Source organism: Poecilia reticulata, chromosome 1 (genome assembly GCF_904066995.2).
Source record: "Poecilia reticulata chromosome 1, P_reticulata-male-v2, whole genome shotgun sequence".
NCBI classification, from domain to species: Eukaryota; Metazoa; Chordata; class Actinopteri; order Cyprinodontiformes; family Poeciliidae; genus Poecilia; species Poecilia reticulata.
In genome coordinates, this window is record NC_088830.1 from 34,293,584 (window position 1) to 34,307,981 (window position 14,398).

General features: G+C 52.0%; 2 protein-coding genes across 4 annotated transcripts; one reads left to right on the forward strand and one right to left on the reverse strand.

The window, feature by feature from the left end:
* Positions 1-674: 674 nt before the first annotated feature.
* dzank1 (double zinc ribbon and ankyrin repeat domains 1) lies at positions 675-12,832 on the reverse strand. Its single transcript, XM_081612188.1, is given in 18 exon segments — positions 675-734; positions 736-777; positions 1,720-1,737; positions 1,822-1,868; positions 2,121-2,226; positions 2,299-2,382; positions 2,474-2,577; positions 2,692-2,920; positions 2,990-3,151; positions 3,221-3,343; positions 3,537-3,641; positions 3,715-3,832; positions 4,389-4,459; positions 4,541-4,768; positions 4,848-4,914; positions 4,986-5,133; positions 7,032-7,177; positions 12,730-12,832. Coding segments are annotated over 18 exon segments (1,902 nt in total). The 5' UTR covers positions 12,789-12,832; the 3' UTR covers positions 675-689.
* On the forward strand, positions 7,586-13,599 carry polr3f (polymerase (RNA) III (DNA directed) polypeptide F). Of its 3 annotated transcripts, none has more exons than XM_008421004.3 (10): positions 7,586-7,730; positions 7,810-8,034; positions 8,210-8,327; positions 8,526-8,593; positions 8,657-8,724; positions 8,800-8,912; positions 11,172-11,315; positions 12,279-12,386; positions 12,482-12,673; positions 12,749-13,599. In XM_008421004.3, exons 2-10 carry the CDS (start codon positions 7,973-7,975, stop codon positions 12,824-12,826), a joined length of 951 nt encoding a protein of 316 aa, XP_008419226.1. In that variant the 5' UTR covers positions 7,586-7,730; positions 7,810-7,972; the 3' UTR covers positions 12,827-13,599. The 3 variants fall into 3 exon arrangements, with proteins under 3 accessions (XP_008419226.1, XP_008419250.1, XP_008419256.1); XM_008421028.3 differs by having other exon boundaries at positions 7,845-8,034; XM_008421034.3 differs by lacking the exon at positions 7,586-7,730 and having other exon boundaries at positions 7,996-8,120.
* The last annotated feature ends 799 nt before the right edge of the window (positions 13,600-14,398 follow it).

Sequence of the window (14,398 nt, forward strand, 5' to 3'; positions counted from 1 at the left end):
ATGTGATTCATCCTGCAGTGAATCCGTCTCTCTTTATAGATTCTCCCTCTTCTTCCTCACATCGTGTCTTTATGAAACCTTCAAAACAAAAACGGAAGATTTGGGATGAATTACATATAAATAATAGTCTTTACCACCTGTGTAAACGAATGTTATAACACATAATATAAGTTTTATAATATGTTACATTGTTTCATTTCTAATATAGGCTCTTGTGCCAGATAATCTAAGTCAATGTTAGAGAATAATTAATTATTTTAGATTTACAGAATCTCAGTTATCCTTCATAGCGGCTGAACCCGTATTACACCAAGCACTGTAGCTAATATTAGCTGGTATCTCGCCGGTGGACATAAATACAGTAAAGTAATATTATAATCACAATATATACACAATAATATGTCCATCTTACTTGTGAAATGTTGTCTGTGGAGCCTCACATCAATAGTCCATCGATCAGAACAACAATATCCTCAGTGCTGAGGCATCTTCTGCTGTTTGGTTGAGCAAAGTAGGAGGGACGACCTCTCCAAGATGGCCGCCGTATTTCCTGCGCCGGAGCAGCCAATGCGGGTTTACTCTTACATTATGTCTATGGTTTCCACCTTCACTGTAACACCTGCGGCTCCACCCACACCACCTGTGTAAGGTCATCAGGTCCTGGAGTGTTATGGCGGAGCCTCGCTGAACTAAAACAGGAAGTAGGTGACCGTTCGGTAACCGCCAGGGCGTGGCTGGCCCGCACCCTGCTGGACCGAAGCTGGTCAGACGGGTGACCCGGAGGACGGTTCTGTTCAGGCAAACAGAACCAGGGGCGCGTAATAGGGGGGAAAGGGATGACCGTTCTAGGGGCCCTGACCAGCAGGGGGCCCTCCACAATTATTTATTTTTTGTTCATAGAAATAAAATAAAAAATATCGGGTCCCTGTTAATTACACAATTAATCATATTGTATTTTCAAAGATTGTGTTTAGCAGTAAAATGTAATGTTCCCCCTCCCAGATGAGAAACAAACATCCATATCTGCCCTGAACCCCCCTATCTGGGCTAAATGGTTCGTTCCTGCTGGGAGCTTCAGAGTGACGCTGTTAGCAGCAGACAGTAGGAAACACGAACGACTGGCTGTTACTAAGCTGCTAAGAAAAGTTAGAAAATCAGGTTTTCAAAAAGAGGAGAGAGAGAAAAAGACAAGAGTGTTAATTTATAACCCAGTTTTTCTCCAAGAGAGGTGAGTAGACTGAGACTATCAACCATTTAGCATAGTTAGCTTAGCTACAAACTACTGTTTGCCTCCATTTCACTAGCATTTAATGAATTAAGGAAAATAATTACCAACATATTCACTTAATATGTTGACCACTTAACAAGTCAGTCAGCAGCAGCTCTAACCCACGTCCCTCATGAGTGAAATTAAAGCTGCAGTATTTTATATAAACATTTTTTACACATATTTGTTAAAACTATCATCATGTTGTGACAGTATGATATGAGAGGTAATCTGTAAAAAATCTATTTCCTCTGCCTTCTCTCAGTGCTAGAAACAACCAATCAGAGGCAGGAGAGTTATAGTGCTGTCAATCACAATCTCATGTGGTGCTGCTCATCCAAACTGTGACCTTTTCATGGGTCAGATAGACTCAAAACAGCAGCTGCACAGGAGGCCCCAACTAATCTTTTGTCAGGGTCCCAAGATTCCTGGCGGCGCCCCTGAACAGAACCGTCTGATCCATTGCTCACCTGCAGCCACGCAGCCAATCAGAGCCCATCTAGCAGGCCCGGTTACCAGCGGCCCGGCCTGGCCTGGTTCCGTTCAGTTTTTACCAACAGGTTCGGTTCTGGGTCGGCATCCTGCTTCAGCCCTCGACTTCCTGGAAGACAAAGCAGAGTTCTGAGCCAGAGGAGACCCTCCATGTGTTCCGCAGGCCCAAAGCCTCAACCGGGTCGGAACCAGCTCTGTCAGGAGGAAAGAATTTCATCCTAAAAGTAAAGTAGGAAGTAAAGTAAAACTGAAGGCTGTGGTTTCTGGGTTTCCCCTCCGGCCACCAGGGGTCACTGTTCATCGGTCCGGCCCGGTTCTCTTCTCTCCGAAACAGAACCACCAGAACATCCTCTGTTCTTACCGGCTCTGTCTGTAGCGTGCTGTGTGACACTGCTCAGTGTCTGGACCCGACCCGGTTCCGTAGAACTTCCTGCCGGGCCATCAGGGTCGTTGTCAGGTCCGACCTGCTGGACACAGAGGTTCTGCCGGGTCAAAGGTCTGCCTTCAGAACTGGTTCAGCGACCCAGACCGGGCCTCACCTGCAGGTTCTGATCGGCAGCCAGCGAGAAGCTCAACGTCAGAACCACTTCATCCTGGTTCTGCTGGACCAGTGCTGACACCATCTGGACCGGGCAGAACAATAAACCGGATCAGAATCAATCTGGCCCACATTCAGCTGAACCACAGGTTCTGTTCCTCAGGTGAGCAGCTTACCCGGCCCAGTCGAGGTTCTGCCAGCAGGGTTCTGAAGGAGGCCCGGTTCTGGGTGTAGCTCCTCAGGTGAGCACAGACATGGTCCAGTTGGTTCCTCCAGTAGCCTACAGAACCACCAGAACCAGAATCAACAGAACAATCAGAACCAACGGAATCAAACAGAACCATCGGGAAGATCCCTGGACCGGGCCAAGCCTCTGATGGCGTTGCCATGGTACCTCTGCCGGGGCTGACGGCGCTGAGCGGTGGCCGGCGGTCGCTCCTCGCCGCCTCCCGCCGGCGCCACATCGCCCTCTGCTGGTCCCGCTGCTGCAGCTCAGTGGCTGATGGGTAATAGAGTCCGACAGTCTGCGTGGACCGATCCACAAGGGGAGGAGCTACGCCCCGTCTGGAGGCGGGGCTCTGTGGGGGCGGAGCCTTCCAGGCAGAGCCACAAGGGGGCGGGGCCTGCGAGTACCCAACCTGTTAATGACAGGAAGGAAGTAAGCGGACGACAGGAAACGGGTGTCTTTCTACCTGGCTGTGGGCGGGGTCCTCTTCAGGCGGTGTGATGTCATTGCAGGGTGTGGGCGGGGCCAGTGCCAGGAGGAACACGCCACACGTCACACAGTGGGCGGCGTCCAGCGGTGCGCTTGCTCCACACCGCCAACACGTGACCCAGCAGGGGGCGTGGCCAGCCTGGATATGCACATCAATAAATATCCCACAATGCTTCACTGCCCAGCACACCAAGAGGTCAAAGGTCACCTTGGTGCCACAACGGTCGCAGAATCTGGCATCATGGCGGTTCTGACGGCGACAGCTGGAGCAGGACCACATGCTGCCGCCCACCGGCCCACTAGAGGGGGCGCTGCCTCCGCCCTGATCGACCTGCAGCAACACAAACAGGTAAACCCAGACCAGAACACGGACCAGAATCCGGACCAGAACCCGGAGCGGTTCTGCTCTGGACGCACCAGCCGCAGGTCAGAACCAGAACTCAATGTGAGTACTTCCTGGTTGACGTCCCGGTTCCATCAGAACCTGACCCATGTTTGCTAACGGCGATGCACCTTAAGCTCACCTGCAGGGAGAAGCCGGCCCGGGACCCATCTGTGGACGCCTCACAGGTCCAACAGGTCTGAGAGTCGATGGGAACCAGGCAGCGACAGGAAGGACACGGCAGCAGCTGAGACAGCAGGACAGACGGTCAGTCCGTCCGGACCAGCCGACACCAGCTGGACGGTGGACGAGTGCAATACCTGTCCTCTCCCAGCAGGGGGCGGCCTGAGTACCGGAACGGGAGGAATCACAGCACCACACTGAGGACAGAACCGAGCAAACGGGTCTGAAGGGCAGACGCAGAGGCAGCGAGGACACCTAGAGACACAGGACACGTCCCCCAGTGGACAGGTGAGGAACCACAATACCAATAATAAACATTAATAAACCATTAATAAATATTAGTAAACAATAAACCAGTTATAAACTATTAATAAACCAACAATAAGCATTAATATGTTTATTATAATATAAAAATCATGAATGGTTTATTTATTCATAGTAAACCATTAATAACCCAATAATAAACATGAATAAACCATTAATAAGCAGTAATAACCCATTAATGAACATTAATAAACCATTAATAACCCATTAATAAGCAGTAATAACCCATTAATGAACATTAATAAACCATTAATAACCCATTAATAAGCAGTAATAACCCATTAATGAACATTAATAAACCATTAATAACCCAATAATAAATATGAATAAACAATAATAAACCAACAGCATAGATATTCTGACATGATAAAAACTATTTGGAAATCGGTTTGTATTTCATTGATAATTGATTTTATTGGGCGTGTCTCTGCCAGTGGGTGTGTCTTAATGGTAGCGTCATCGGAGTGGGCGTGTCCTGAGGGCGTACCACGGCGTGGCGGCACCTCTCGGCCATTGGGTTTTCAGTTTGCTGCTCAGCGGCATTGGATGGTGAGAATCCTGGCAGACAGGAAGTGGATCTCAGTAAAACTCTGGCCAGGTCAGGAACTTCCTGCCGGATCTCTCTGTTAGCCTGTTTACCGCAGAGTGGGAGCGTCGGGAAGAACTGGTCCAGGCAGCATCAGGATCTGGGATCCCGGCACCTCTGGAGCGTCTGGAGGGTGGGGGGACCGACGGAGGACTGGACATGGTTCGGTCCGGTTCTGAAGCCCGACTGCAGGTGACTTCCCTCCACTCAGAGCGTCCAGGTGTTCCTGCAGGTGTTGGATCAGAACTGGACCGCTCATCGTAGCCTCCTTCAGACTGGACCTGAAGCAACAGAACCACGGAGGTGAGGTGAGACAGGTGAGCGTGGTCAGAGGTCAGCTACTGGCTGCTGATTGGCTACCTGCTGGTCTGATTCCACCTGACCCACGGAGAACACCTTGGTGACCACAGAGCTGCGCCTCCCATCCCTGCACCGCAGTCACACTCAGCAGAGGGACACAGGAAGTGATGTAGCTCAGGTGCTTCTGCTGAACGTTACCTGGTGACAGCCACGGCTCTGACGGACACCCGGCCCGCAGGAAGCAGGATGGGACCTGTGTACTTCCTGCTGCCGACCTCTGACCCCCGCTGCCCGGCAACCGGCTTCGAACCATCCAGAGTGAAGAAGATCAGCACACCTGGAGAGACTGCAGAAACACACACCTGGAGGACCAGGGACACCTGGAGGACAAGGGACACCTGGAGGACCAGGGACTCCTGGAGGACCAGGGTTAGATGTACCTGACTGGATGTGGTTGGATGCTGGTTGGATGTGGTTGGACGCTGGTTGGATGTGGTTGGATGTGGTTGGACGCTGGTTGGATGTGGTTGGACGCTGGTTGGATGTGGTTGGACGCTGGTTGGATGTGGTTGGACGCTGGTTGGATGTGGTTGGACGCTGGTTGGATGTGGTTGGACGCTGGTTGGATGTGGTTGGACGCTGGTTGGATGTGGTTGGACGCTGGTTGGATGTGGTTGGACGCTGGTTGGATGTGGTTGGATGTGGTTGGACGCTGGTTGGATGTGGTTGGACGCTGGTTGGATGTGGTTGGACGCTGGTTGGATGTGGTTGGATGTGGTTGGACGCTGGTTGGATGTGGTTGGACGCTGGTTGGATGTGGTTGGACGCTGGTTGGATGTGGTTGGATGCTGGTTGGATGTGGTTGGATGTGGTTGGACGTGGTTGGATGTGGTTGGACGCTGGTTGGATGTGGTTGGACGCTGGTTGGATGTGGTTGGACGCTGGTTGGATGTGGTTGGATGTGGTTGGATGCTGGTTGGATGTGGTTGGATGTGGTTGGACGCTGGTTGGATGTGGTTGGATGTGGTTGGACACTGGTTGGATGTGGTTGGATGCTGGTTGGATGTGGTTGGACACTGGTTGGATGTGGTTGGATGTGGTTGGATGTGGTTGGACGCTGGTTGGATGTGGTTGGACGCTGGTTGGATGTGGTTGGACGCTGGTTGGATGTGGTTGGACGCTGGTTGGATGTGGTTGGACGCTGGTTGGATGTGGTTGGATGTGGTTGGACACTGTTTGGATGTGGTTGGATGCTGGTTGGATGTGGTTGGATGTGGTTGGACACTGGTTGGATGTGGTTGGATGTGGTTGGATGTGGTTGGACGCTGGTTGGATGTGGTTGGATGTGGTTGGATGTGGTTGGATGGTGGTTGGATGTGGTTGGACGCTGGTTGGATGTGGTTGGACGCTGGTTGGATGTGGTTGGACGCTGGTTGGATGTGGTTGGATGTGGTTGGATGTGGTTGGATGTGGTTGGATGTGGTTGGACGCTGGTTGGATGTGGTTGGATGTGGTTGGACGCTGGTTGGATGTGGTTGGACGCTGGTTGGACGTGGTTGGATGTGGTTGGACGCTGGTTGGATGTGGTTGGATGTGGTTGGACGCTGGTTGGATGTGGTTGGACGCTGGTTGGATGTGGTTGGATGTGGTTGGACGCTGGTTGGATGTGGTTGGATGTGGTTGGATGTGGTTGGATGTGGTTGGATGTGGTTGGACGCTGGTTGGATGTGGTTGGATGTGGTTGGACGCTGGTTGGATGTGGTTGGATGTGGTTGGACGCTGGTTGGATGTGGTTGGACGCTGGTTGGACGTGGTTGGATGTGGTTGGACGCTGGTTGGATGTGGTTGGATGTGGTTGGATGTGGTTGGACGTGGTTGGATGTGGTTGGACGCTGGTTGGATGTGGTTGGATGTGGTTGGACGTGGTTGGATGTGGTTGGACGTGGTTGGATGTGGTCGGATGTGGTTGGACGCTGGTTGGATGTGGTTGGACGCTGGTTGGACGTGGTTGGATGTGGTTGGACGCTGGTTGGATGTGGTTGGATGTGGTTGGACGTGGTTGGATGTGGTTGGACGTGGTTGGATGTGGTCGGATGTGGTTGGACGCTGGTTGGATGTGGTTGGATGTGGTTGGATGTGGTTGGACGCTGGTTGGATGTGGTTGGATGTGGTTGGATGCTGGTCAGATGCTGGTCGGATGTGGTTGGACGCTGGTTGGATGTGGTTGGATGTGGTTGGATGTACCTGACTGGATGCAGACGGGCGTCCTGGTGTCGATGCGGGTCTTGGGTTTGCGGGTCGCGCCTGCGCTGATCGGGATGATGAGAGGAGCTGAAATGGCACCTGCTGCCATGGCAACCGCTGGCCGATCGATAACAGTCACTGAGCTGCTGAGTGGCAGAATGATTGATTATTGATCTCATGTAGATCATAAACAACATGTCACCTCAGAGTTTCACAAACTTGATGAACGTAGTTCAGATCCGGTTCTGACCCGGTTCAGATCCAGAAGCAGATTGTTCCAGAAGCTCCATTTCGTGACAAACTGGTCCCCAGTTCTGATCCGGTTCTGACCCGGTTCTGACCCGGTTCTGATCCGGTTCTGACCCGGTTCTGATCCGGTTCTGACCGCTCCTGTTTGTCCAGTTTTCTGTGAATTTCGTTAAAATGAATTTCTGATCGGGACATCAGTATTTTCACTGAAGTGCAGCTGTTGCGTTTAGCGTCACCATGACAACGGGATCACAGTAGGCTCCGCCCACAACGCTAAACATCAATGCTTGGATTCTAGAACCAGAACCAGAACCACCTGCCCTGGTTCGGTTCGGCACAGTTTTTATGTTTAATATGATTCAGTCTCGTCCGGATTTTTATTGGATTTTATGGGTTTCACTGCCGACTTTTCCTAAAACAGCCGCAGTATTTTCTACATTAAAACTCCAGGTAAAATGTTTTAACTTAAATATAAATATGTGATATATTTTATTTCATAGCACTGAACTAGAGTTCATTAAAAAAACAGACCAGCAGAATATCTGCAGGCTCCTTTGTAATCAGGCACGGATCAGGACAGCTCACACTGAGAGACACAGCCTTAAGGACCCCGGCTCATCGCAACACGTTAAACCCGGTCCAGTCAAACTCGGCCCCGCTGCGGACAGACGGAACCTCAGAATTGGGTCAGGATGGCAGAGGTGAAGGTGAAGAAGGAGACGAACCTTTCGGAACCGGCGGAGATAGAGAACAGGTGAAAACCCGCTCAGAAGAACCGAACCCCAGCTGACAGAACTTTCAGGTTTAAACAGAATGATTCTGAAAGGAGCAGAACCAGAGGTTCGGAGGAGAACCAGGAGAAACGTTTTCATTATTTTTAATGTTTCCAGAAGCAGGCTCTGACCCGGTTCGGTTCGGGTGTTTTCCAGGATCAAGGAGCTGTGTCAGCAGTTTCCCCAGGGAATCACGGACCAGGTGATCCAGAACGACCTGCCTCACCTGGAGCCCCAGCAGCGCGCCATGGCGCTCAACAAGCTGCTGTCCCTGGTCAGTCACTTCCGGTTCCGGTTCGGTTCGTTATTCGCCGTATTTCACAGACCATTTCTGTGGAGCTTCAGCAATAAACTCAATCCCGGCTGCAGCTTCCTGTTTGTTTGATGTGAAACATTTAAGACAAAAGAAGAAGAAGCAGGCAGGGCGTGAATACTTTCCCAGCTCCCGACCTTTGACCTGACTGTGTTTCAGGGTCAGCTGGACCTGCTGAGGAACAGTTCTGGTCTGCTGTACCGGCTGAAGGACACGCAGAGCGCCAGGTAAGCTCCACGCCGGCCCGGTTCTGCCGGGTCGTTCCGCCCTGACGCTCCTCTGTGTTCTAGTAAGATGAAAGGTTCTGACAACCAGGAGAAGCTGGTCTACCAGATCATCGAGGACGCGGGAAACAAAGGTAGCGTCCTGTAGACGTGATCGGGTCAGGACCGATCGGGTCAGAACCTCATGGCCAGTTCTGGTGTCGCCACAGGAATCTGGAGCAGAGACATCCGCTTCAAGAGCAACCTTCCTCTGACGGAGATCAACAAGATCCTCAAGAACCTGGAGAGCAAGAAGCTCATCAAGGCTGTCAAGTCTGTGGCGGTGAGTCCAGAACCGCCCGGCCCGGTTCAGGCCCAGCTGGTACAACCCAGACTGATTTTACATTTTTTGGATGCAATATTTTGCCGTTTAAAGACTTTTGTCAAATTGGTTATGTATTTTGATATTTCGGTTTTGGCAGGATTGGTCCTCCATACACAGCTGATGTCTCTACATACACAAACACATTAAATATAAATGATCAATCAATCAATAATCATATTGTCATTTTAGAAACATAATGTATAATTATAAAATTACATGGACTTTAATGAAATTGGTGATAAACGGTAGCCATGGCGATTAGTAACCGCAGGGTTGCTAGGTTGGATCTGTCCGTCCGTCCATCTGTCTCTCTGTCCATCTGTCTCTCTGTCCGTCCGTCTGTCTCTGTCTGAAGCACAGAGGCAGCAGCAGTTGACGCTTTCAGTGGAGCATCGATGGAAAATCTCCAGCTGCTTTTGAGGACTCTAGTTTCTCCTGAGGACACGGGGCAGGACACGGGGCAGGACACGGGGCAGGACACGGGGCAGGACACGGGGCAGGACACGAGGCAGGACACGAGGCAGGACACGGGGCAGGACACGAGGCAGGACACGAGGCAGGACACGAGGCAGGACACGAGGCAGGACACGGGGCAGGACACGGGGCAGGACACGAGGCAGGACACGGGGCAGGACACGGGGCAGGACACGAGGCAGGACACGGGGCAGGACACGAGGCAGGACACGAGGCAGGACACGGGGCAGGACACGAGGCAGGACACGGGGCAGGACACGAGGCAGGACACGGGGCAGGACACGAGGCAGGACACGGGGCAGGACACGGAGTCTCTGGACTGTCTTTGCCCGTTCTGCTGTGTTTCCGCTCCAGGCCTGTTTGTCCATGAAATGAACCAGGAAGCAGAAGTCTGACTCTCTCCACCTCCTTTACGTCTCCTAATGTCCAGGATGTCCTCCTTGGTCTTGGCTGAGCGTAGGATGGTCTCCCGTGAGGTGGGACCCCCTGCTGTCGTCGTCTGCGAGTTTAACAAGGTGCTACTTTGGTGGCCTGGAAGCGTGAAGAGCAGAGGGCCAGAGCTGATGAGCTGTGGAGCCCCACTCTGACTGGTGGTGTGCGTTTCGGCGGGACGTCCTTAATGCAGCAACAGGTGGGAGAGGGGCTTCCAACACCTGCCAGTTTCCACACCAGTCTGCCGTGAAAGCAGAGCTGAATTCAGTGAAGCGGATGTGAGCCAAGGTTTCCCCCAGAAAACCTCCTGAGCCTGGTGGTTGGGCGCTCGGCCAGGCATCCATCCAGGCATCCATCCAGCGGCCTGCCGTGGTTTTCACTTAAAAATGTACAAAAAGGAAAAAAGTGTATGTCATTGTCAACCAACAGTCAGGTGAGAGCCCCTCCACCGTGTCCTGCTTTAATAAATGTCTGAATGAACCGAGCGGTGAGGCCTGGAGCCGCGTGGCTCCGTGACCCCGTGACCCCGTCTGATGTTGGTGTTTGCAGCACCGGCTTTACGCTGACATGATTCAAATCTGGCAGTAGTGAAACCTGAGTTTGTTCTCAGAGCATCGGTGGAACGTAAACGGTGGTCATTACTGTGGTGATGTCACACAGACTCCGCCCCCTCTGCTCTTCCTACCAAAACGCAGTCGTGTCGCCGATTGGCTCAATTAGCTGAGTCCCGGATCCTGACTGAAGCCAGGAGTCTGTTGTCATGACAACATCTGTCTGATGTAGCGGAGCCTCAGTTCGTCCGTTTGTTGACGAGGGAAGCGGCGGATCGTAACTCGGCTCTGAGCGTCTCTGCGGAGCGTCAAACAATCGGCTCCATCTCTCCGTTCGCACCAAAAACCAGTCAGATTTACTTTACTATGTATGAAATATAATTAAAGGAACATTTTTAATTTCTATAAAACTCAACAAACATCAGAAATACTGAAACAAATGCAGAAAATGTTGCAGAGGTTTGACAAAATTTAATTCTCATTCTTCTCTGATTGGACGCTTCAGTCTGTTCTAGCTGCTGATTGGCTGGATCTGCTACACATTAGCCAATCAGGCTAATTCACTTGATTAAAGTGGTTTAAAATCTTAGAGTAACTGGAAGGAAATTAAATGAATCAGTTTCATTTTGGTCTGATGAACTCAGAAATAGGTTAGAATAATTATTAATATATTCAGGTTTCTGGTCAGAGCTCCCAGAGCGGGCTGAAAACAGTAGCTGACCCGGTTCTGATCTGCTCCCGGTGCGGTTCTGTCCTCCAGGCGTCCAAGAAGAAGGTGTACATGCTGTACAACCTGCAGCCAGATCGTACGGTGACGGGCGGCGCCTGGTACAGCGACCAGGACTTTGAGTCCGAGTTCGTGGAGGTTCTGAACCAGCAGTGCTTCAAGTTCCTGCAGAGCAAGGTACCAGCAGAACCTGGCCGACCAGAACCAGAGCTGTCTGGACACACAGCCTGGTGCTAACATACAAACTGAAGACTTGGTATTGATCTCCATTCATTTTAGTGACTGTTTACTCCTAACCCAGACCTGTTCACTGACCAGAACAAGAACTAGTTTATTCCAAACTCCACCCAACCAGAACCAGAACTCCAACCAGAACCAGAACTCTAGCCAAACCTGTAATCTAGCCAGCAGAGCTCAGGAGAAACTGCAAAGGAAGCCAGAACCGGGAAAAGGTCCTCACTTTTTATATGTCGTATATACAAGTACACACACTCACACACACACCGGTTCAGGTTTAGATGATTCGGGCCAGCAGGGGGCAGCACAGGGCAGCACAGGTCTCCCTCCTGAAGACTCTGCAGGTCTGGGGCCTCAGTAATGAAAGTAGATCAGATGGAACCAACATGATCAATGATAAACTCTGTGTTCGTCCTCAGTTTTCTTTTACAATGGCAAGAGAACTTCTGGTTGGGTCTGTGACCCCCTGGTTGGGTTTGTGACCCCCTGGTTGGGTCTGTGACCCCCTGGTTGGGTTTGTGACCCCCTGGTTGGGTCTGTGACCCCCTGGTGGATCCTGTGACCCCCTGGTTGGGTCTGTGACCCCCTGGTTGGGTCTGTGACCCCCCGGTTGGGTTTGTGACCCCCCGGTTGGGTCTGTGACCCCCAGATGGATCCTGTGACCCCCTGGTTGGGTCTGTGACCCCCTGGTTGGGTCTGTGACCCTCTGGTTGGGTTTGTGACCCCCTGGTTGGGTCTGTGACCCTCTGGTTGGGTCTGTGACCCCCTGGTGGATCCTGTGACCCCCTGGTTGGGTCTGTGACCCCCTGGTTGGGTCTGTGACCCCCCGGTTGGGTCTGTGACCCTCTGGTTGGGTCTGTGACCCCCTGGTGGATCCTGTGACCCTCTCTGCTCTGCTCCAAGGCGGAAGCGGCAAGGGACGGGAAGCAGAGCCCGATGGTCCAGAGGAACAGCTCGTTCGCCACGTCGCATGAGGTGTGGAAGTACATCTGTGAGCTGGGAATCAGCAAGGTGACTCCTCCCACCTGCAGTCCATGCCTCTGCAGCTGGTCTACCTCTGGGCTGACAGGTGTGTGTGTGTGTGTGTGTCTGTGTGTTGGGCGCAGGTGGACCTGTCCATGGACGACATCGAGACCATCCTGAACACACTGATCTACGATGGGAAGGTGGAGATGACGGTGATCGCTGCCAAGGAAGGGACGGTGGGCAGCGTGGACGGCCAGATGAAGCTGTACCGCGGCGTCAACGCCATCCTGCAGCCCACCGGCCTCGTCAAGACTCCCTGCGGACTCTGCCCGGTAACCATGCCCCCTGGACGTACCTGCAGCCCCTCCTCAGCCTCACCTGACCTCACCTGTCTGTCCTCTCTGCAGGTGTTCCATGACTGCCACGAAGGAGGGGAGATCTCCCCATCCAGCTGCATCTACATGAGCGAGTGGCTGGACTTCTGATGGGCGGGGCCGGGGAGCCTGATGGGCGGAGTCAGTGCGGAGCGGGCGGGGCCGTGGACATGTGAAGACAGATGGGTGGAGGGATGAACGATGCAAACTGAAAACCCAAATGCTACGAAACAAACGCAAGAGAAAAAATGGAAACAAAATGCTACAGCAACAGGAAATGGAAGCCACAACAGGAAGTATGAAAAGCTGTGAACTGGCTCCCCCAACAGAAGTCCTCCCACCACTAGGGGGAGACTGCAGTCGGTTACATCACTTACAGACGCTGCAGCTGGGACGACCCGGTTCTGGTGCCTTTGGGGAAAACCCAGAGCATCTTCAGCCTGACCCACAGATCGATGTTTGTCCCATCAGGCCCGGTTCTGCTCCATCAGGCTCTAATGGACTTGGTGCTGATGATCAGCACGGATCATCTTACACCACTTCCTGTCTCCGTATCGACCCGACAGGAAGCGGCTCGCCAGCCGCAGCTTCAACTCCAGGGACGAAAACAAACGCAGAGAACTTCTCCGGTTCTGGATTCGGGCCTGATGGTTCTGTTGGGTCCAAGGGGAATCCCACAGAACCTCAGGAACAGACTGGAACCAGAACTCTAGTTTCTGTGCTGCTGGTTTAGCTTGTGAATAAATTGAGTGAAGCCCGCAGAGTTCTGGTCGGGTTCTGGCAGCTGCTAGGCTCCGTTCGGTTTAGATGACTCGGGTTGGTGAGTCTGGTTTGATTGGACCTGGTGGTTCTGGTGGAAAAACATTAAAAACACATGAAAACAGCCCGAGTTCTTCTTCTGTGGTGTTTGCAGCGCCTCCTGCAGGACAAAGACAGGATCTTCATGGTCCCTGGTGAGAATTACGGGTCGGAAGGTGGAACATGGCATAACCAGAACCACCACTTGTCTCTGGCCCCGCCCCCACAGCCAACGAACCAATCAGAGGCCAAGTTCAAACCAGTTCATCTCACCAGAGGAACCTCATCCTGACCCTCTGACCTCTGACCTCTCTACCGTCCTGTCTGTCCTTCATTCACAAGTCTTTGATCCTCCTCAGTTCTTTATGAACAGTTCCTCTCCTGCAGTTCTTTATGAACAGTTCCTCTCCTCAGTTCTTTATGAACAGTTCCTCTCCTGCAGTTCTTTATGAACAGTTCCTCTCCTCAGTTCTTTATGAACAGTTCCTCTCCTCAGTTCTTTATGAACAGTTCCTCTCCTCAGTTCTTTATGAACAGTTCCTCTCCTGCAGTTCTTTATGAACAGTTCCTCTCCTGCAGTTCTTTATGAACAGTTCCTCTCCGCAGTTCTTTATGAACAGTTCCTCTCCGCAGTTCTTTATGAACAGTTCCTCTCCGCAGTTCTTTATGAACAGTTCCTCTCCTGCAGTTCTTTATGAACAGTTCCTCTCCTGCAGTTCTTTATGAACAGTTCCTCTCCTCAGTTCTTTATGAACAGTTCCTCTCCTGCAGTTCTTTATGAACAGTTCCTCTCCTCAGTTCTTTATGAACAGTTCCTCTCCTGCAGTTCTTTATGAACAGTTCCTCTCCGCAGTTCTTTATGAACAGTTCCTCTCCTGCAGTTCT

Coding starts and splice junctions, on each gene's coding strand:
- polr3f (XM_008421004.3), top strand. CDS start 7,973: ATGGCAGAGGTGAAGGTGAAGAAGGAGACGAACCTTTCGGAACCGGCG. Junction 8,594..8,656: donor AAGGACACGCAGAGCGCCAG/GTAAGCTCCACG, acceptor TCTGTGTTCTAG/TAAGATGAAAGGTTCTGACA. Junction 11,316..12,278: donor TCAAGTTCCTGCAGAGCAAG/GTACCAGCAGAA, acceptor CTCTGCTCCAAG/GCGGAAGCGGCAAGGGACGG.